Source organism: Mycteria americana, chromosome 8 (genome assembly GCF_035582795.1).
Source record: "Mycteria americana isolate JAX WOST 10 ecotype Jacksonville Zoo and Gardens chromosome 8, USCA_MyAme_1.0, whole genome shotgun sequence".
Taxonomy (NCBI): Eukaryota; Metazoa; Chordata; class Aves; order Ciconiiformes; family Ciconiidae; genus Mycteria; species Mycteria americana.
In genome coordinates, this window is record NC_134372.1 from 33679333 (window position 1) to 33702262 (window position 22930).

General features: G+C 38.7%; 2 protein-coding genes across 5 annotated transcripts in view; one reads left to right on the forward strand and one right to left on the reverse strand.

Annotated features, from left to right (window-relative positions):
- The first annotated feature begins 1436 nt into the window (after positions 1–1436).
- On the forward strand, positions 1437–17075 carry BRD7 (bromodomain containing 7). The gene is made up of 17 exons (XM_075510651.1): positions 1437–1608; positions 2039–2247; positions 3012–3141; positions 3577–3634; positions 5261–5405; positions 6801–6911; positions 7264–7448; positions 8354–8477; positions 9135–9210; positions 10153–10260; positions 10866–10998; positions 11911–12022; positions 13220–13276; positions 14192–14303; positions 14455–14598; positions 15702–15845; positions 16817–17075. The coding sequence occupies exons 1-17, from the start codon at positions 1560–1562 to the stop codon at positions 16879–16881; spliced, it is 1962 nt and encodes a 653-aa protein (XP_075366766.1). The 5' UTR covers positions 1437–1559; the 3' UTR covers positions 16882–17075.
- Positions 17076–19234: 2159 nt separating this feature from the next.
- Positions 19235–22930, reverse strand: part of ADCY7 (adenylate cyclase 7) — a 68203-nt gene continuing 64507 nt past the window's right edge. For all 4 annotated transcript variants that reach the window (XM_075510650.1, XM_075510646.1, XM_075510647.1 and 1 more), the window contains 2 exons: positions 22279–22403; positions 19235–22159 (listed from right to left, as the gene is read on the reverse strand). In XM_075510650.1, the coding sequence (XP_075366765.1) occupies positions 22013–22159; positions 22279–22403 (272 nt within the window). In that variant the 3' untranslated portion in view covers positions 19235–22012. The remainder of the gene's footprint in view (positions 22160–22278; positions 22404–22930) is intronic.

Consider the following 22930-nt stretch of genomic DNA (forward strand, 5'->3'; position numbering starts at 1 on the left):
ACCTTGTGTAGATGTACAGCCACACATATCATAAATTTCTAATTAACAACTATTATTTTCTTTGGCTGTAAAATATCACATATGATCAACAAACTTGAGGAATACAGGATTATTGTGTGGGAATAAAATTAAAGCTTCTCTTTTGAAATAGACGCAGCTTATTTTTGCACTCCAAACTTCACAGAAGTGAAATTTCAAGACGCATTACAGAATAGGTGTTAGCACAAAACAATACCTACAGAGTGTTGTTGACACAGCAATGACTGCAGTCTAAGCAATATGAGCAAATACACTATTAACTTTGAAAGACTATATAATCAGTGTTATATTTAATTTTGAAAACCATTTGCCTGGTTTGGGAAGACAAGGCAAATGTGTTAACTTCCACCATTTCTAGGAGGTCCTAATATCTAAGTTATTTTTAACCTGTAATGGACAATACATATATATTATCCTTAAATTTATAACCTGACTATAAAGGATTTGCTTTCAAGACTGGCGAGCAAGTTTAGGCAGTCAACCTCTAAGGCTGCGCCTGTGCTAGCCTGTGCCAGACAGGCACAACAATGATTGCTACCCTTTCATCAGTACAGACCTCAGCATACCCCTGCAAACTCTCTACCCTTCCTCAGGCATATACAGCCTCTGCTCTTCTCACCGGTACACATTTGGGCACAGGTTCTCAAACTTCTGGGACTAGTGGGCCGCTGCTAGTGGCCTTTATCCCAGATTGAGGGTCTGCTGCAAGCTGGAGCTCTACCTGGCATGCCTGACCAGGCAGCTGCAGCCAGGTCACAGCTCTGCGCCACAGCCAGGAAGTGGGCAACCCTTGCAGGCCTCTTTCTGTCTAGTCAGGTGCAACGTAAACTACATTTTCAGGAACGCAGGCTTCCCCAGCACCCCTTTTGCTAGTATCACACTTGCTCCCTGGCACTACAGCCATGGCAGGGGAGATGCTGCAGCACAGGCTAGTGTGAACACTGGAGTATTTAGGCTGAACCCTGCCAAAGCCACTGAAACGGTGCGCTGCCGCGGGGACCCAAGGGTGGGGGACAAGAGGGACAGGGCTGCAGGCACTGGAGCAAGGCGCATCTCCAAGGGAGCAGGAGGGGGCTCACTGGCGGCCACGTGAGGAGAGAGGGGCCGCGACGGGCTGTGAGGGGAGAGGGCGCGGGAGCCTGCGAGGGCTCTGGAGAGGCAACGCTGCCCGAGGAACGGGGCTGGGCCGGCCAGCCAGCACCTCCCCGCGGGCTGAACAAGGCCGCGCCCGGCTGAGGAGCCTGCTCACCACAGAACACCGCCTAACCTCCCCGCTCACCGGCGCGGCCTCGCCAAGCCAAACAACTGCTGCCGGCGACCGCCCCTTCTGCGCCTGCGCCGGCTGCAGCGCCTCTCGCCGTACCTCCAGGCCGCCAGGGGGCGCTGCGCGGCCGCGCCTGCCCTCCTCTCGCCGCGTTCTCCTTCCTCCCGGGTGCGCGCGGCGCCGCTCGTCGGCGGGGCGGTCTCCGCGACAACGGCGCGGCCTACCCGGGCGGGCCGCCGCCGCCGCCGCCGCCGCCATGGGGAAGAAGCACAAGAAGCACAAGTCGGACAAGCACCCCTACGAGGGTGGGTGAGCAGGGGGCCGCCGGGGAGGAAGGCCCCAAAGTGGGTGCGGGCCCTCGGCCCTCACTGCCGCCTGCCCCGCCGCGGGGGCAGCGCGACCCGGCCAGGCCCACCCGCCGATGCGGTTTGAAAACTTAGGGGCGAAGCTGAGGCCGTGTGGGGAACGGGGGTGGGGAGAGCGGCCTTCGCGCCGCCGGTGAGCCCGGGGCAGGGAGGCTGCGGGTAGTCGTCGGGGCTCGGCCCAGCGGCTGTGCTGCTGTTCGGGGGAGAAGCAGCATCAGGTGCAGCGTCTGTAAAGAAAATGAGGTCTGGCTTAGTGACAGCCTTTAAAAGGACTCCGAGGCAGCGGAGGGCTTGTGCGGTGCTATTCAGGCTGAGTATGAGAGTATGTTTTCTGCGGTACTCACACGGCTTATTTCTCTGCCGTTTTAAGAATACGTAGAAAAGCCACTGAAGCTGGTGCTGAAAGTTGGAGGAAGTGAAGTTGCTGAACTCTCTACTGGAAACGCAGGACTTGATTCCAGCCTATATGAAGACAAATCTGAACATGAAAAACACAAGGACAGAAAAAGGAAAAAGAGAAAGAAAGGAGAAAAGCAAGTTCCTGGAGAAGAAAAGGAGAAAAGAAAGAGAAAAGTGAAGGTACGTATTGATGCTAGTGCATTCTAGGAAAAAAAAAATGCTTCAGCTTTCTCTAGTCTTCACATCAAAAGGTGAGCAGGTATGACTGTAACTTGTATCCTTAAATTGGAATACATTCAAACTCAGCATATTAGTTTTGCTAATTCCTTTTCTCGGGGTACTTTTTTTAGAAAAAGATGAGTGGAGTCATCTGAAATTTCTCATCTTTCAAAAAATACTGGAGAGTATAAGAGCACAGAAAATTAGAGAGGGGGAAAAAATTCTGTGTCTAAATAAATCCATTTATATAAAACAGAATGAAGGCTTTACAAGTTCTTAATTAAAAGAAAAAAATGTATTTCCCTCTCGGGGTTCTTAATGTGATAATTAATTGTAACACATTTATTTGAAGCATTATGGTTACCTCTAATTTTAAATTTCCTGACTATTTCTTACTAGTTTTTCTAAAACCGTCAAAAATCATCTTAGGGGCTTCACTGGAGACAAGCCTCTGTGCAGAGAATAGTGCAGAGTCGTTCCTGTCATGCTATAAGTGGCTATCTGTCACGTTTTTTAAAAAAGAATTCTGTGATACATAGCATTGTATAGCTGAATTACTTTATTGTCCAGCAGAGGGAGACAGTACATAAAGAATACAAGGTTTTTAAAGACTTACACACTATTACTATTTTTTTTTAAACTATGCGAGGTTGTTTTGAAAAATCCAGAGATAATGCTGATTTTGTAGCTTCTCTAAGTTTCTATAACAATCTTTCTCTTTCTAGGAGGATAAAAAGAAACGAGATCGAGACCACGCAGACAGTGAGGGAGAACAGGAAATGAAATGTCAGACCCCCATCCGATTGGAATTGCCACCAGAGAAACCATTGACAAGTACTTTATCAAAACAGGAAGGTAGGGGAAAAAAAAGACATTTCTTTTGCTAATTCCAGTTTTCTTTAATTGACTTACATTTTATTGTTCCAGTATGTTATTTTATTTATATGTTCCAGTATTTATATTACTGGTACAGCAAGTGACTTGACATTTTTTTCCATCTTGGTGTTTTTCTGCATCCCATACAAAAATTTGAAATTATTTTACTGTATACTTCTTTTGCAGAATGGTAGCTGGTACCTGTGTCAGAGTAAGCAGAATGTTAAGTAAAGCCAATGAGAAAAGTAGATCCCCTATATATGTTGTGGGTTTTGCCATTGTATTCTTTTCATTTATGATGAATTCTCAAGTTGCATCAGTTTTGTGTAGTTGATTTCTAATATCTTGGGAGTTTAGTACCTGTTGCAGCCAGTTCTGTCTCACCCTTTCTCCCCCTGCTTCTTTTTGATCTAGAGGTGGAGCAGACACCACTTCAGGAAGCTCTGAATCAACTCATGAGACAGCTGCAGAGGTAAATGTCTGTGCTACAGACTTTCAGAGCTATGAAATGAAAATAACATACATTAAGAGAAGAGGCATATAAAAAGCTGAGTGAAAATATTATTGCTAAATATATTGCTAAGAGGACTATTTTAGGAATTTAAGTACTAGTTTAAGAATGCATGCTTAAAACTTCCCCTCAGCTTAGGCTTCTTGTAAACACCTCCAGCTGCGAGTTTAAAGTACTTCTAAAAAACTTTCAAAAATAGGACAATTTTCCAATAATGTGATGCTTTCTTTTTAAGAACCTTTTTTCAGAGAGGCACAAGGATTTGGAATGAATTTGCCAAAACTTCTTTTACCTTGAATTCTCCTATTTTTAGCATCATTTACTATAAAAAGGAAGTATGCACTTGAAAACTTAAACCATGTTCTCTTACTGTCTTATTAACCAAATGTCTTTTGATGAAAACAATCAGATTTGCAGAGTTTGCAGTTCTTTCAAGTAGTCTGTGGTTTCAGATATTCTTTCTTGACCTTAAGAATATCTGTATGTCTTATACAGGAGTGGTTAAAAGATCTTTCCCTTTACTTGTCTCACCAGATTAAGCTTGAAACTTTGTTCCCGAGTTTTCTCTTAACCTTAAATTTTCCAGACCTTGGTGTCAGTTCCAAGAAACTACCAACCATCAAAAAGTGCGTGTGTTTGTTTTGTCTACCTTTCCATGCATACAGAAAGCAGCCACTTTTGGTTTTGAATCCTGTCTGTCAGTTGGAAGCTATTGTGCAAGTGTTCCACAGGTGTTGCAGAGTATCTGCGCTGTGTGCTTCTGCAGTACGTATAGCAAAATGCTTTTCACTGTTCTGTAGCAACTTGGACTAGAAATCTGTAAGTCATAAGTAAGCCTCAGGAAAAAGGCCTGAAATGGCAAGGGTTTCACCAGGGCTTGTAGTATCAACACTGGCATAGGAGGTCTGTCTCAAGCTACAGTTTAGTGAAAAGCAAAAAAACTGGATCTGGAGCAGAGATTCTTGCCAGATTATCAACTAAGCCTGATCCTAAGGAGAAAATACCAACCAACTGTATTTGATTTTAATGCTATTAGAAGCACCCAGGAACATTAGTGTATGTCAGAGATCGCCGAAAGTCTTAGGAAATTTTAACGTAAAAAACTATTAATGTTACCTAACCTGAAAATTAACATAATCATAAATACACACATTCTATCACAACTTTTAGCAACAAGCTTTCCCTTCTGTTAATTTCAGAGTAAGCAATGAATGACAAGTATACATTCTCATGACACTTGTTCCCTTTATTTTTCAGTGACTCAATTATTATAAAACCACTTTTCAAAAAGTCAAAACCTAAAAAAAAGAGTGGGTGTTTTTTTTAATCTTCTTGGGAACACAGGTAGTTACCAAAATGTAGAACTAACTTCTAAGATATGTTTGTAGCACTTTTGTGGTGTATGGGTTTGCACATGGGATCTTTTCAACCTTTAAAAGTGAAAGATTATGCTGACACAAGCCATTTCTAGCTTTATGTTTTTGATTCCTTTTCAGCTTAGTCTTTTCCTTTCTATTTAATTCCAAGCTCAATATGTTCTTTGTTAGAAGTTGAAACATAAAAAACTGTCTTTTCATTTCTTAACAGAAAAGATCCAAGTTCTTTCTTTTCATTTCCTGTGACTGACTTTATTGCCCCTGGCTATTCCATGATCATTAAAAACCCGATGGATTTTAGTACCATGAAAGAGAAGATCAAGAACAATGGGTACCAGTCCATAGAAGAATTAAAGGTAATTCTGTAAATTTTATTTTTATTACAGGGGTGTATTATGCTCAATTGACTTGAACTGTAGTATTTTATGAGCATATGAAGATGCCAAAAGAACCAGTACTTCTGCCTGAAAAAATGTTTCATGTTGAATTTTTGTGAGCAAATAAGTTCTGGAAGTGAAGGAGAAAACATTTCTGGTTTGTAAATATGCATCTCAAAAAGATGTGGATGGTTTCAGGGTTTCTGCAGGATTAAATAGAACCTGTCAGTTGTCCTTCAGTGTGTCATTTTAGATCTTTACTTAAGAATGAAAATGTTAGCATTTCTGTCAGACTGCTCTTTTTTTTTTTTTTAATGTATTGCCTCTTAAAAAACAAGGAGTCTGGTCAATTTATTGGCTTTGCCTGTCTGTTACTACTTCATCACTTGCGTCCTGTCACCTTTGTGCTAGCCAGACTTATCTAGTCATGTAGGTCCACAACTAGTGAAGGCAAGATGAGCCCAGTCCATTGGCAGCAACCGCTTAACCCTGTGCTGTAGTGTGTCTAGTGGATTCGAGGGCCCCTGTTTTGAAGGCCCCTAAAGCTTTTAAAAGGGGGGGGGGGGGGGGGGCTGTTTTGTTCTGTTTTCTTCAGCAGAAATATTCTCTAGTTCTTTACTGGGTCTTTACTGAGAACCTGAGAAGTGTAATTTGTGTGTAATTAGCAGTTGAACTTAGGCGGATGTTAGTTAATAGTATTGGTTGTATTTTCTTGCACATTATTCTTTAGAGCTCCAAAACCTAAGAGGAATATTCCCTGTTGTTTCAGCTGTTTCAGGTTACTTTTTCATTTTAACTTTTTGTCTTTGTAAATAGCTGAGAATGTGATAAAACATACCTACCTGTAGAGGCTCTGCAGTGAGTATAGAAGTGAAGTTTCTAGCTCAGTCATTCAAGAAATGACATTCTCACAAGCATACATTTCTTTTCTTCGTTGTAACTGAAACTTTGGCATAGTCCTTATAATGACGTAGCTTTGAATTGTAGCTTTTCCGTTTTTAAAGTTAGCTTTATTGTCTTTTTTTATGTTGCTTTGCTTTGTTTTTCTTTTAATGACTGCTAATTGGTCAGGCAAGTGGGTAATTTTAGCAAAGAGGACTTCCATTAAAACTTTAAAAACTACAAAGGATACTGAACACTTAAGAATACTTTCAGGGTGTTTATTGGTGTGCTAGTTTTGAGACTTGCAGCTAGTTTACATACTTATTTCTGTTCAAATTTTTAATTAAATAGATTTCTTAAATTCATTAATTAAAAGTGTTCTTTGAAGTTCTTTTTCCCTAAAGCTGAAGACACTGCATTTGCAACAAGGATTTTAATACAGTATACTGTAAGGCTTTAACTTTAATTCCAAAATTTTTAATGTCTGTACAGGATAACTTCAAACTGATGTGTACTAATGCAATGATTTACAACAAACCAGACACCATTTACTACAAAGCTGCAAAAAAACTGCTGCACTCTGGGATGAAGATACTTAGCCAGGTAATAGAAAATACAACCCAAAATATTAAAAAATATGCTTCTTCCTTTTTGACCCCTCTTTCAGTCCACTTTTCTTACAGGGATCTCATGAAAATTAATTAAAACTTGCTTAATATTTGTCAAATGCTTGCATATTAGATTTTAAATAGTACATTGTTTTAAGGCTCATGCTTTAGTACTGCTACCAGATCAGTTATTGAAGAAATATTTGCATTTAGTATTTCATTTTCTAAACTGCCTTTATACTTGCTGGTATAAGAAAGAAAGAACTGAAATATAATCATCCTCTATGGGTAGAGGTTAGGAAAAGATTCACTGAAGCGGCAAATAAAAGGATTCTGGTGTGTTTTAGGAGAGAATTCAGAGCCTGAAACAAAGTATAGAATTCATGGCTGACCTGCAGAAGACAAGGAAGCAGAAGGACAAGATGGAACCACAGCAAACTGGGGAAGATGAAAATGGTCCTGGGAAAGACAAAGGAGAACCGGTGGATGGTGACACCAAAGCATTCAAAACACCTAGCAAAGAACACAAAAAGTGAAGTATTATCTCAGTAACAATTATAGCATACACCTCTTAAATGCTACTGAAACAAGATGACTTTTAGGGACCAGTGGATGTGAGTTTCTCTCCTTCTGGTACGGCATATACACTAAGACTTCTTCATCTCAAGGGAGCAACATTTATATAAAGCATCCTCATATTCCAAAAATAAATAAGTTTAGAATCTTATGATACCATCATTTTTTATGTAGGTAACCCTGTACTGCTCATCAACTCCATTCCCTCAATTATTTTCTATTTTAGTGTCTATGTCGCATAAGTAGTAGTTTTGGAGAAAGCTTGCAAACATGACCTTTTAAACATTTTGGTACAAATAACTATATAGCCAATTTCAAGTACCTTTTTTTTTTTTTTTTTGCATAGTAGTTGTATTTGAAACTTGTAAATGCATAGCTACAGAACCTATACTTCCTGAAATATCTTTTAATATCTACAAATATACCTTTCAATGTTCTGAAATACTAGTGACTTTATTTTCACAGATTTGAAAATACAGATACTAAAATTCAGAGTATCTAATATTTTATTTAACCAAAAATATCCTTGTTAGTTTTGTGGGAGCGATGACATAAAATCTGGCAACATGCTAAACTAGGACATCGGTATGGCTGAAGTAAGCTAAACAGAGAGACCTTTACAGTTACTAACATAAAAAAGCATTTGCTGATATAAATCTTTGTCACATATTTTCTCCAGCTCTATTAAACACAGTCATATTAAATGGCTTTTTTTTGTTAGTTGTTTTGTCTATAAAAACAGTTTGCATAGTTGGCAAAAATAATTTCTTCACTGTATCCTTTCACAATATTTAGCCGATTGGTGTCTGTTAAATCTATCTGTTAAAGCTAGTAACTAAGCTGTGTGGGTTTGATTCACAGGAAGGACAAAGATCTACTTGAAGACAAATTACGAAACAATAGCTTGGAAAGGGAACAAGAGCAGATTGATCGTATTGTTAGAGAATCTGGAGGAAAGTTAACAAGACGACTTGCAAACAGCCAGGTAAATCTTTGTGTATTTGGTAACTCCTTTCACTTTTTCATAAACCAGGCTTACTTAGCATCTTATGTCAGTTGAAACTCAAGGTATGCTTTTACTACACTTTACACCATTTTACACATGGACTGATCATCTGTGTAACATTGTTAGGTTGAAAAAAAAGGCATATCAGTTGAATGCATGCTGAATTTCATCAGCAGAGCAAGTTCAGCTTAAACTTTAAGAAATTTTCAAGTAGTAGAAAAGGATGAATAGTAGGAACCTCAAGAAAATATCTCAAATCTGACCTGCAAAAAAGACCCGTAGTTCTGAAACAGCCACATATCTGATCAAAGGTTATTAATGTTACAGGAGAAGGAACCCAGTTTGGTAATACTGGGCCCATTTAATTTTCTACATGAATGACATATTTTATCTCTTAGCCTATGCAGAAACATTAATATTAATCATAATTTCTTAATTCCTTGTGCCTATACCAATAATAAAGTTACCTAGTGAAAATAAAGAAGTTAGAGCAGCACCCGCTTCCGAGTATGACTGATCTTTCTAAATCCCTTTCTGATTCTTATGGGTAGGACAGTTTCATTAGATGTTTTTATTAGTTTAAGCACCATGAATTTCAACTATTATGTAAATTAAAATAGTCTGGTCTTATTTCAGTGTGAATTTGAAAGAAGAAAACCAGATGGTACAACAACTCTGGGCCTTCTTAATCCGGTTGACCTTACTGCTGGAGGTAGGTTGGCATGGTTCAGGTAACAAGCCACTTTCACCTAACTGGTCTGCTGTTTTTTTTTTTTTGTTGGGGCAGATCAGCAAATGCTGGCCAAGAACCTAGTGCTTCTTTACAGTCTGATAAAGATCTGGATTTAAAAAGCTGCAGCTGAGGGAGCATGTAGATGGAGGCCAATTGTGGCAGCTGTTAGGAGCAGCTGGAGGGAGCCCTAGGTGGCCGTTGCTTCTCCTTTTTGCGTCAGCTGTTTGTGGGAGCTGCAAGAGAAAGCTTTTGCCATTGGAGAAGAGAATACCTACCCTGTGCTTGGGCTCATTTAATTCCTGGACTCCCCTTAAGTCTGGTCCATGTACAGAGCGCAGTGTCTGCTGACCCAAAAGGTCACAGATGTTCCAGAATTGGCCACTGGGAGCTGTCTGGGTCCCAAATAATTTTGTCATGTCAGTGCTATCTCTGTAGTGCCACTAGCTAAAAGAGTGCAGGTGCTTGACTATTTAACTGCCAGCTCATTACAGAGCTGAACTGACTAGGTCTAGAACAGACAGAAACTAGGCTGAAAACTTGTCTTCTCCCTTCCCCCTACTTGTGCAGTAGGAAACGTCAGCAAGAATAAAGTGTGGTCTTTCACGTTAAGAATCAGATCCTCTTTAATAATGCAGCCTCTGTTAGGGAAGGACAGGAAGGAGGAAGACTGATACTGAAAACCTAATGTTTAGGTTAAATCTTCTATACTTAACTGGCATTACCACTTACTTGGGCTGGATTCATGTTTAAGACTACACACAGTCTTTTGTATGAAGCATTTGTAGAGGAAAACACACTTTGAGAGTTGTATCCTGTTTATTCTGAAGTTTCCGGCTACAAATATTAAATGAGTTTGGTCATCTTCCTATGTCACTTAACTATGCCTTCATTATTTCTGTATTTTGATATATCCTATTGTAGAACCAGGTTACTGCCCTGTAAAGCTGGGTATGACAGCAGGAAGACTTCAGTCAGGAGTTAATACGTTGCAAGGGTTCAAAGAAGATAAAAGAAACAAGGTTACTCCAGGCAAGTGCTGATTTGGTTTTTGGGGTTTTTTTTGTTTTAATATAAATCCTCCTCCTCATATAAACAAAATACGTTGATCTCATTACTAGCACACAAATAATTTGGAACTAAGTTGTTGGTTTTTATGATAAAGCACATTATTGCATGTATCAGTCGCACAACTAAACAGCACATCACAAAATCTAGCTTAATTTACACTTTTTTTACATAATTTACACATAATTACAAAAGGGGAGGCATATTTAATAAAATGTTCATCTATATTGAGAAGAGGAACTATAGCAGATAGATAAATGTGTTTTGCTGGGTTTGAAAGAGCGTAGTGGGGAGCTGGAGAACCTGTTACCGGTGCCAGACTGAGTTTTTGTATTCTGTTAAGGCATACAGTATTGTTAATAAAACATTTGTAAATAAAAATGCATTTGATGTAGATGTTACTAAAAGATGTTACAGTGTGAACAGATGTTATTCTGTGAACGTTTGTTTTCACCGTAAGAAATATGTTCCTAAAAGTTTCTTTTTGAGGATTGTTTTACAACCCCTTCTCATTTTTATCTGATACATGCATATCAGAGGTAATAATTACTACTGTTGTTATTCATTAGTGACATACTTGAATTATGGACCCTATAGCTCCTATGCTCCAACATATGATTCTACATTTGCCAACATAAGCAAAGAAGATTCTGACTTAATCTATTCAACATATGGGGAAGACTCTAATCAAGGATCTTTCAGGTAATCAGACAACTAGGATGCGTATTACAGCTTTCATGTACAGAAGCAGTTATGTGCAACTCTCTGCAGTGTGGGCTATGTCTTTGCTGTTGAATGATGTCACTACTGTCTTTATAGCCTACTGGGTTTTGTTTGTTTGAAGAAACAAATACTTCAATAAGAAAATTTGTCTGTAAAGTGAAATTAGCCACGATTGAAGGATTTTGATGCTACTGATACATAGGAACACACAGTCTAAAATTTAAGTATATTTATGGCTAACTCTGAAGGACTCATGCTCAAAGCTAGAAGAATGTTGAGTGGTACAAATGTTTATACAAACTAGATTTTTTTAATGTTAATGAACTTAATTACTGCCTTGAGTGAGGCGCATCTTTGTTAATGTCAAATACTGACCAAACTACTATGGTCATAGTTGGAGAGCTGAGTCCAGAGATAGCGATTCCCAATTTCATTCTTAAGTAGTGTGTATACTCCTTGATTTTCATATTATTTACTACAGTGATAATAATTAATTCTCACTGGTTTTAATATTCTTGATTATAAAAACTTCAGAGTTAAAGTCCTTTTGTTTTATGAGAATCTCAAAAATAGCATACACAGTGGTATAAATTCATATGAAATGTGGGAATACTTAAGTGCACAGGCACTTAACGTTTGCACTGTAAGTTTGATGCAGCTGCCTGAGGCAGTATACTTTTCCTAGTTTCTCAGATTTTGTTAGGAATCTGAGTGGGTTCCTCAGCTACAAAAAGCATGGATAATGAAACAAAACCAAGCCATTTAGATCAAATGCTGTGCTACTTTTTGTGTTTTCTATGCTGTACGTATTGGTTTGACTTTATGTAACTTTTTTTTCCATTGAATGTTTGGTATGAAAGTAGTTACCTTAACTGTCTTTTGATCTTGTAGTATTCATGATTTTTTGATGAAATCACAAGATTATCCTTTCTTAATGGCTGATAGTTTGCTTGATGTTCTAACTAAAGGAGGACATTCTAGAGCTCTCAGAGAACTGGAAACGGTAAGAGGGGATTTGTGAACTGCCTGGTCTTTGGTTTTAGCACACAAGCTGTAAAGCTAGAGAAAGATGATGCTGATCCTATTGCTGGGCTCCCTTTTAATTGGTAAAATTTGAAAGTGAAGACTGATCTTTGTCTCCAGTGGGTGGATTTTCTGGAAAGGGTTTATTCTGACTTGTTAATTAGTGAAACGTGAAAATTAACAAAACATTGTAGATAGAGTGAGTTACACATTCTTTCTCTGTCTACTCTCCCACTCCCATTAGCACTAGCTCCTGTTCCATTTAGTAAGAAAATATCAATAAGCAGTTGTTTAGAAATGAGGTGATCATGGACAGGCTTTCTTGTTTCCATGAAAAGCTTATCATGTTCCTAGCAGCCACTGTTTAGTTCAGGAGAATTAGTAGCTCGTTTTTCCCTTTACTTGGTGCAGTGCTTTTAAACTCAAATATGTGCTATGTAAAAATACTAAACAGCTACTCTTCAATTCTTAGGTACTTAGATTCTTCAGTACCTGTATATGGTAAACATGACTGGAATCAAAGGGACTGATTTGACGAGCTTAACTTAATTGACAATCCAAGAATTAGTTGAGAATCTGCACAAGACAGTTCCTATTAATGAAAAGTCTTGATTTGAATCTTACGTCAATGTAAACTATTGAAATAAACAGATCATAGCCTTTTACTACTGGGTCAAATATTAGCTAAATTAATACTAGATCTGGCTCAAAGATCAACCTTTAGCCCCAGTTCAGACCTTCACTTAGCATTACTCATTTAGCTTTTTTTCTAGTACCCAGTAGTGACACTGACTTACTTGCAACAGTAGTGGTTGAAGCCTGTATTAAGAGAAATACAGTAATGCATAGAAACAGCATACATTTCAGCCTCTAATAATCATCCTTCCTTTTCTTCCTGCCCCCCAGTAAATACTCTTTGATGTGACATCACTGGGGAAAAGCATGTGGATTTTGCAAAGAGCAAGAAAATGGGTGCTGTAAACATGTATCTTAGTAAACATTAATATCTGAAGAAGGCCCTCTAAAAAATAGCTGCTTTGTAACTTGCTTTACAGAGAAAGCTCATTATGACATTGTATATCCACCTCACTTTAAAAATACTGCATTTTGTAAGGTTTTACTTTGAACATACAGAAAAGATTAATTTTAATGCCTTCTTTAAAAATCCTTTGTCTAGCCATTGGAGGAAGCTGAAGGCCCACATGAACGAAGTGATGCCATAAAAGATGTAAAGGTAAAATTTTTCTATATCAATTAACTACTCCAACCAACCTGTCTAACCCCACAGCTATAAAACTGCCTACAACTGTAAGGCCTGTGCAGCTACACTGAGACTTTGACAAGCTGCAGATATATGCTATGTGAATCGTGACAACGACGTGCTGTTTTGTAGGTATTTGGAGAGTAAGAATCTCCAAAAAAGTTAAGTCTTAAACGAGACTGTATGTCAAGAGAACTGGAAGAAAATGCTTATATGTTTTTGTTTGTGATTGTTTAACCACGTGTTAGATCTTCTGGTTGGCAGCTGTTGTTGTTTTTTTCCTATCTTAATCTGATTTGGTTTAACATGAACTTGTAATATAAGTGTAAAACAACTCATGATACATAGCTATCTTTGAGAAAACTTCTCAAATACCTTGTGTCCCTATAGGCATACAATATATCTCTCAAATCATTCCACCCAAACTTGGTTCAATTGGAAAAAGCATAGTGGTAGTTCTAGGGAAAGGGCTGCTCTCCTGAAACCTTCATCTGCAGCCAGTTCCCAGGCTGGTTTTGAATTTTGGCCTCAGACCTTAGATAAAGTCTCTTTTAGGTGAGCTCAAGGAATTTATTTTTTTTTTTTTTTTAATTGGGATGCTGGTCTTGAGTTGTTACATCATTTGTGCATGCCCCCACTGTTTTTGGCAGATGCCATTTTCTATTTGAGTATGAAATAGAACAGTAAACTGAGTAACTGTAGAACAGTAAAATTTTCACAGGGTGTCTTTTCAGCTTTCCCTCTGTATGTTCACTTTTTTTGTAGAGCAGAATAATTTTAACTAACTTTGTGTTCTGATTTTCCCCAAATAATTTTGTTGTTTCAAGGCTGATCTAAATATTGTCGAAATTATTACTTGCTGCCTTTTTTTTTTTTTTTTTTTTTTAGATTATGGAAATTGATATTGCTGCCAGGTTGGACTCTGCTAATAATGACAGACTTACAGCACTAAAAGCAGTTACAAACTTTGGCATGCCTATAGAAGAGTTTGATTCTGAGGGTGAGTTTTCTTGGTACTGGCACTTCTGATATGTCTGTATCTGTTTCAATCTCTCAATCCCTTTGCCTAGTCAGCCTTACCATATTTTACATCATAATGTAAGTAAATATACTCTCTTACTAGTTAGGACTTTCTCTTCTTCATTAAACAGAGGCTGAAGTCTTCCAGAGGAAACTTGATGAAACAACAAAGCTTCTGAGAGAACTTCAGGATGCTCAAAATGAACGACTAAGTACAAAACCACCCCCTAACATGATTTGTCTTCTGGGTCCATCTTACAGAGAGATGCACTTGGGTAAATACACTTTTTCTGATCATTCTTGCAGAATTGACCAAGTCCCAACTTGTATCAACTCCAGGAAAGGCAAAGGTTTAACAGTTATAGTGCAGAATACGTGCCCTGTTAGGCCTAGAAGATTAAATTTTTTGTACATAAAGCCAGATGAAAGGTTTCAGCAGTAATTACAAGTATTTCCTCTTTATTAATAATTTCCCTACAACTGATCGGGAGCTTGCTTTATGCCACGGGGCAGATGATAGCCAAATGTCTCTAACTCTATGATTTTTACAGTGTCTTTGAACAGGGGTTGCTTAAGTGTTACCAAGTTCTTAACTGTAAGGCTAGCTGTATTCCAGGTTTGAGCTAGTTATCAGCCTATTTTATTATACCAATAAATACCAGTCATTCATTCTTTAATTGTTTGAGCAAAGCTTCTTGTCTCACAGGTTAGTCAGTTATAGAGCCTGTGGTAATGGCAACCTTCTAAGACAGGACTGTGTGCAGAGGGTGTCTGTTTTGCAAGTAAAACTAACTTGTGCAATATCAGCTACAGAATATGTGGTCTAAAATAACCACCCCACTGTGGTAAGATAAATTCCCCATGACTGGAGAAATATTACCAAGTCTAAACCAGATCAAATATTACCTTCTTAAAACGTTTAAGTACATGCAGCTTCCTTCTTGAAGGAAAAGCCCATTTGTAAGCAACAAGAACAGTCTCTCTAGTGTATGTACAAAACTGAATGCTGAATCCTGAAAGCCAGCTATTACTAACACAATGGCTATGCGGGTGCCACCAGATCTCCCCCAGCTGCTGTATTAGCGTGACCCAAGCTTCATCAGCTTACTCTTTAACTTTCAGTGTTTCTTGATGGCAGCAAGCCTTGGTCAGCAGCTATTTCGTTCCTCCTGTTCTTCTTAGCCACGTCGTTTATAGTTCCCAGTATGTCTTGCATGATTGCACACAGTACCACAAAACTCTTCTGTTGCAGAAACATTATTTAACATAGTTCCATTTGTACTTAAATAATTAAACTGTTTACAGGGTGAAGGGCTCATTTCAGCGATTTTGTGTGTGTATATATAGCGTTATAAATACATCCACTTATCTTTTCTAGCGGAGAGAGTAACCAATAACCTGAAAGAACTTGCACAACAAGTGACTCCAGGTGATATTGTTAGTACATATGGAATCCGGAAAGCAATGGGAATTTCAGTTCCTCTGCCCGATACAGAAGACAGCTGGGTAGATTTGACAGAGGGTGAGTATACAAAAATGTATTGTAGCATCTGTTCAACTAAAACAAAACCACATCTGCAAGTCATTAACTGGCTTGTGGTAGAACTTGCAGTAACTTACTTCCAACTTTCAGTTCTTCTCCCCTTTTTAAAATTCTGTTCCTAATGAAAAGTTGCTGTGTTTGGTCTCGGTCCAAAATTAATCTTTTGGCTGTATGGAAGTTTGGTTCAACTGCAGAAAGTAGTTATTTTACCATTCATCTTACAGCACTGACAAATTTTAAAGCTTAGGAATCCATTCAATTTTGGTTTTTCCATTTAGCGTGAAGTTACAAGAGAAGAGTTAAAATTCCTCACTTGCTAAAACGAGGACATCATGCTTCCTTCTTCTCCAGGCTTTTGGCTGTGCACTCCTTTTGCTTAATGTGGCCAGCTGTAGTGCTTTGTGAGTTGACAGCATCAGTTCAACTCAACTCATCCAGCCAAAAGTAACTACTGTTTTTGCTGGATTAAGGAGTCAGGTCAGTGGAAAAATCTAAGTGCCAGAACCAGATCTCCCCCTTGTGGCACGCAAACGGTGAACCCCTTGGGTTCATCCCCAGTTGTTAAGGCAGGTAAGAATTTCCTTTCAAGAAATGCAATTCACACAACAAATTTCCTCCATCTGTGGTTTATAAAAAGTTTCAGTTAAGATGTTATTTAATGAAAAGAGCAGGATTACTTCAGGAACTTACTTATCTTTTCAAGGAAACTGCTCAAGAAATCTCAGTTTAAAAGTTTTTGAGCAATTTCTTTCTCATAGCACTGTGCAAGAGAGGCTATGTAACAGAACCAACTGAAACGTAGTATTTTCTTGGACTATTACAGAACATACAGCTAACTCGGGACTACCTGCACAAATAGCAAATGACTCTAGGAGTACTCCATTGCATATGCATTTCTTTCATTTAAAAGTTATATCCTAATTGACCTGGAATTTGTTGTAAACTTTCAGACTTTGAAGAACCTAAAAAGACTGTCACCATCCCTGAAAATGAGTGCGGGCCAGTCACAGTCTGAAGCTTCGGTTAAGTTTACAGCTGTTTGTTTGATTCTGTTTAAGAACCAGATAAACTTCCTTCAGGTGCATCCACTGAGCATGTGTATATTGTGTGTCAAACTGCTTTTGTTTATTAAATTTTGGAACTGATGACATTTGATATTGAATGGTTTGTATTAGAGTTGCTTCTGCTACATAAATGCACTAAATTATTCTTTTTGCATTCCTTATTATTTTAAAGCACTTCTGCAGCATTTAAGTTTTCCTAGATTGTTAAGTGGCTAGAAAAGTCAAAGGGTTAAGTGAGAATGTGCCTATATGTGGTGCAGGGACTCAACCAAAAGTTTCTAAAAGCAACGTATGGACTCTGTATCTGAATCTGGTTGGGGCAAAAATCATTAGTATCTGAACACGCAAGTTTCCCTTTTTAAAGTTACTGTGCAACTCTTAGGATCATGAGGAAGAGAAATAAACTTTTTAAATAAAACTGATGTAGCCTGATGAATTTACAACAGATCAGCTTTGTGAGACTTTGAATGTAGATTAATCTCCTCTTGGAGAAACAATGCCATCTGCTCATAGTATTCTAAAACTTGAGGGCAAGCTTAGAAACGTATCATGACAAGGAGGCGAGACTAACAAACCCACTTGCTGCCAGCAAGTAAAGATACCATGTTAATATAGTACAGTCAACTCTGAGACACTCGTGTAGACAATTATTCTTATTACCTGGAGGTATTATTGAACACTATCTGGATAATGGTTTTAGGCTTGCTTATCAGAAAGGAGAGCATAGTTAGAAAACTCCTGGCATTAAAAGTCAATTCCCTATTCAGCGAAACTGCAGACAAGCAGACTGACAACGTGGCTTTCAGGCACAGAGGAGAATTCAAGCACCTTTGCAGCAGTAGATCCAGAGGTAGTGACTCTTGTACAAGTAAGCTTTTCCCTGTGCTCATCAGTTACTTTCTCACAATCACACAGTGCTACAAGATAGGTTCTACCACAGGCATCCCTCAGTATTTTTAAATGTTGCTCCCATGGTTTATCCCATGGTTCCAGTATAACCTTGGCCTCGAACAGGAATTACATGCAGTGTTTCAGTTCCACCTGATGAGCAATCGCTAACGTGTGCAGTGGCATGGAATTGAACTAAGAGGTAACTTCAAGGCAAAGCATAATTGTGACTTCCACCCCCTACCCCCAGTCTTACGGCAAATGTCATCCTTGTACTCCCTTCCTTCCTCCTCTCTAAAAATGGCTGCAGAAGTGTTTATTTAATTGTTTTTAAGCTTTCACAATCTTAAAATTCATTCCAAAAAGGTTGAACTGTCAACCTGGATTTTTCTCCAGTAGCTATCCCAGAATAGGTCTTAATAAAGTCACCACTAGAATTTTTTCACAGTTCTAGGTAATTGCAGCTGAAATATTACTCCAGGGAATGAATTTTTCCATTAATATTTAAGTCATTTTCATGCTACATGAGAAGACAAGCTGCACAACAACCATGCAGCCAAATCATTATTGGCTCCCTCTATAGCATCTCTTTTCCCATCACTTACCTTTCATACAGTGCAGTAGAAGGCCACAGATGACAGAAAACTGAGTACTGAAATTATTCTTTACCTCTTGAACACAAGTAGACAAATTTAAAAAAAAAATGTATCAAGTTTATGAGTAAAAACAATCTCATTAACTCTATAGGGGTATAAGAAATACGCCTCCTTTTCATGGGAGTCTTCATCAAAGTAACTGCAAAACCAGACCATCATGGTTTAACCACAGCCAGCAACTGAGCCCCACACAGCCGCTCGCTCACTCCCCCCTCACTGGGATGGGGAGAGAATCAGAAGAGTAAAAGTGAGAAAACTCATGGGTTGAGATAAAGACAGTTTAATAGGGAAAGCAAAAGCCGCGCACACAAGCAAAGCAAAACAAGGAATGCATTCACTCCTTCCCATCGGCAAGCAGGAGTTCAGCCATCTCCAGGAAAGCAGGGCTCCAGCACGCGGAATGGTTACTTGGGAAGACAAATGCCGTAACTCTGAACATCCCCCCCTTCCTGCTTCTTCCCCCAGCTTTCTATGCTGAGCATGACGCCATATGGTCTGGAATAGCCCTTTGGGCAGTTGGGGTCAGCTGTCCCGGCTGTGCCCCCTCCCAGCTTCTTGTGCTCCCCCAGCCTCCTCGCTGGTGGGGTGGGGTGAGGAGCAGAAGAGGCCTTGACTGTGTGAGCACTGCTCAGCAGGAACGAAAACATCCCTGTGTTATCAACAGTGTTTTCAGCACCAATCCAAAACGTAGCCCCACACCAGCTACTAGGAAGAAAATTAACTCTATCCCAGCCAAAACCAGCACACAAACAAGTTTCAGGAAGTTTTTTATTTAATGGTAAAACAAAAGTTTGTTCTTTAAAATAGATTGCTAATTCAAGGCATTATTAGCTCTTCAAATTAGATACAGTGCCATTTTTTCAGTTTAAGAAAACAGTAATGCTGTAAGGAAGGTTTTTCTAACAAGGTTATTTCCTCAATCCTAAATTTCACAGTTCACTCTCAAAAGGACTGCTGAAAACAATTACTTATATACAGTTGCTTCTTAAATTGAACTTTTTCTGTGGTTGAATATAGCTCTCATATTCTACAGTTCCAGTTCTGATGAGAAATTAGAAAGTCATCCTCAGATACAACCCCTTTTTCATTACACACAGTTTCTAACTTCTCCACATCTGCCTTGCACAGGACACTAACATTGAGTGAGCACTCCAAGTGTGTAATGTCCTTTTAAAACGGCAACAAAACCCTACTTCTTCCAGTTTGAAAGCTACAGCTCTTTATACCACTTCTGTAAATGAGGTTAAGTTGAAGTTATGCCCAAGCAAGTTACCAGCCTGACAGGCAATGTAATGTAAACAAAAGCATTTCAAAATGCTGTTACAGACAGCAAGTTTTCTTTCATTGATAACTTACATCTACATTCTACTAGGTCTGTGAACAGAAATACTTCAGAGCCAGCTCTATCTATAGGCACAATGCACTTCTCAAAATACATTCATGAGGCAAATAGTCACTTTACCTAACACGTGACATCAAAGACTGCTGAAAGGAGCCTTTGACACATGCATGGTCCTTATAAAACAATAAATAAATATCTCAAAACAAACGCTTGCTGAGCATCTGTTAACTACAAATATACAACATACAAGAGTAGCAAAAGCTGTTTGAAAGTTTATTCAACTACAACACTGACCTGACACTGACAAGACGCCAAGTATGAAACTTCCTTCTTCAGCAGAGTCCATACATGAACCGGACAACCTCAAACTAAGCTTTTCTAATGTGCTATTTTCTGTTGGAGACTTACTAAAAACAGAGTTTTGACCTACCAAATTGACAAAGGCAATTTTTAATCCACAGCTGGACAATATTTAGATTTGTTCCTGTCTTGAAACATAGTCACTCCATCTTCTAAAGAAATTACACAGTAATTAGAAAGCAGCAGTGATGCATAGGACTGCTTGTTAAACACTTTTCCAGTACGGTTTAGTACTAAACCCAGAAATATTAGTAAATGCTGCTTTGTTTGTAGAAGAGTAAGGCTTAGCAAAACAGATGTTGAACGCATTAATCACTGTGCTGTTTAGTCCTACTACATGTGGTATGTCAGGGGGAGGGGGGAATCCATCCTTAGTTAACACATATAATTGGGCACAAGATGTTAGCCTTACAACACACTATTCATCTCCACCAACAGAAAACAGATTAAGTGATTGCAATAAGTAGAAAAATGCTAATTTAGAAATTAGCAAAAGCCATTAACAGCTTAAACAAACTAAACTAACTTACAGCAAGTCAGTTTCCATGATCTTCTTACTGATGTTCTACGCATACTTTCAGTATTGAGGCTCTGCTGAAACATTTCCATGATGATTACGTTTTTTCCCATACATCCTTTTGTAACCTTCACAACCAATTTGTTTCATAAACTGCATTGCCTTTAAAAGGTATATAAACCAGCCAGTGGCTAGTCAAATTGAAGAAACAAGAACAGAACAAGACCCAAAACCCACCTCAGATGCAGTTCTGCTTATACATTATCTGCTACTGTTTCTAATACTATCTTATTAGTTCTGTTCTTCAGTTTCCAGACAATTCAAAACAGATTAGTTTTTCTTCCACAAGTGCCCTCAAGAATGCAGTCACCATGCAGAATTCCTGCTGGGTGTCAGCGATACAAGCTGTTATCAGAGCCTGTCTAACCAAGCATGCAGGATAAACTGCAGGTGCTCAGTGCTCCTCAAGACTGGGTATATGTTTTGAAATTTAAAGCCAGAATTTTAAAGACATTCTCTTATGTGACTGTATAAAATGTGCATGCAGATACTAAATACAGAGGCACAGAAATACAAAGGAGAACATGTAATATAATGTAAACACTCTGAACTAGATGCAAGGTATTTCTGAACAGCTGTTGGTCATGAAAATATTTGCGTAATACAAGGTACTACTATGGAGGAGGCAAAGATAATAAAAAAGTGATTTGATACTGTGCAATTAATCTTTTTTCCCAAAGGAGCTCAGCACAATCATCACATGATATATTTGAGTTTACTTGCGTTCCTCTTTCCATTAGTCAGCCATCTTCTGCTGTGAAGTCTGTTTAGCATTAAAAGCAGGATATGCAGTGCCCAGAGTATCACCTCACATGTCTGTGACAAATGCAATACTGTAAGCAGGTTTATGTCAAAGAATGAAGCAGTGGAATGTTTTAACGTGGTAATGAGTTCTACAGTGCATCCACATATGTTGTTACTGGAGCTGTTAAGACTCCCACAGTGCAGGTAAGGAAAGGAACTAACTGAAAATGCTTCATGGCAATTCCAGGTAAATCCTCAAATTATTTCAGGAAAAGGTAGTCTTTTTCAGACCGGTGGTTGCGTGTCTTCTAGGAACTTTTCAGAACTTCTCTTCAAAAAAAAAAAAAAAAAAAAAAAAAAAAAATCATTCTCTTGTCTTGAGACGTAGAAGAAATAGGAATAGTGTGTATATATATATATTTTTAGAATAAAGTCCTTCACATAAGGAGGGAAATTCTAAGTCTTCACAGAAGGAAGGCAGTTCTAAGTCTATTTTGATTAACTTCATCGTAGCCTCAGTTCAGTCCCATACCTTGGAATTTGGCAGTCTCGGTGCAAACAAAGTAAGTCCTCAGTTCTCCCTTGCCTTTTACATTAATGAGTCCCCTACATTCACATGAATATCCCAACTCCTGTAGTATTTTACTCGTTTCTTCTGTGACCTTTGTGTGAAAAGAATTAGAAACTCTTGTGAAATTCTTCTGATTATTCACATTAAAAAAAAAAAATCCATAACCAATTAGAAATAATTTCTTAGACATTCCAAGGCTCATATGTTTACCTGGATTTTCCCAAGTTCCCCTGTACTCTCCATTCGGCTAGCAACATTAACAGTGTTGCCCCAAATATCATACTGAGGTTTCCGGGCACCAATCACACCAGCAATCACAGGGCCATGATTTATCCCTGTATGAACAAAAGCAGGTGTCATTACTGAAGTAGAAAGTTATATGATATCTAGCTTCATTATTAGCCACAAGTCATGTGCTTCAGGGGAAAAAAAACCCCAAAACTTGACCCTGCAACACGTTTCTAGCAATCAGTATTACCACTGTTCTGTAAGTATTAGTACTGAGGCTCAGGAGATGTGAGGTGACTCATTCATTGTAAAATGGGAAGTCTGAGGAAGAGCTAGGGCAAAGTTCATGCCAAAGCAAAATTCGTCCTTTTCTCCTTTTAATATATAGAAATAAACATTTGTATAATGACAATATGGTCTTTAGTCAACTGTTAATAACAAGCTACCTCCCTCTTCATCCGCACCTATAATTTTCTCCGAACTCATCCAGCTGCAGTCTTTGTATTGCTCCCTCCAGCGATTAGAAAAGCCCATCTGTGAAGGAGCTTGGCATATGTAAAGAGCTAGACTAGACAACACTTCCTTCAGCTATTTAGCATTTTATAATAATCCAAATACTGTGTTCAGTGTTAAG

Coding starts and splice junctions, on each gene's coding strand:
- BRD7 (XM_075510651.1), top strand. CDS start 1,560: ATGGGGAAGAAGCACAAGAAGCACAAGTCGGACAAGCACCCCTACGAG. Junction 1,609..2,038: donor GGACAAGCACCCCTACGAGG/GTGGGTGAGCAG, acceptor TGCCGTTTTAAG/AATACGTAGAAAAGCCACTG. Junction 7,449..8,353: donor CCTAGCAAAGAACACAAAAA/GTGAAGTATTAT, acceptor TTTGATTCACAG/GAAGGACAAAGATCTACTTG.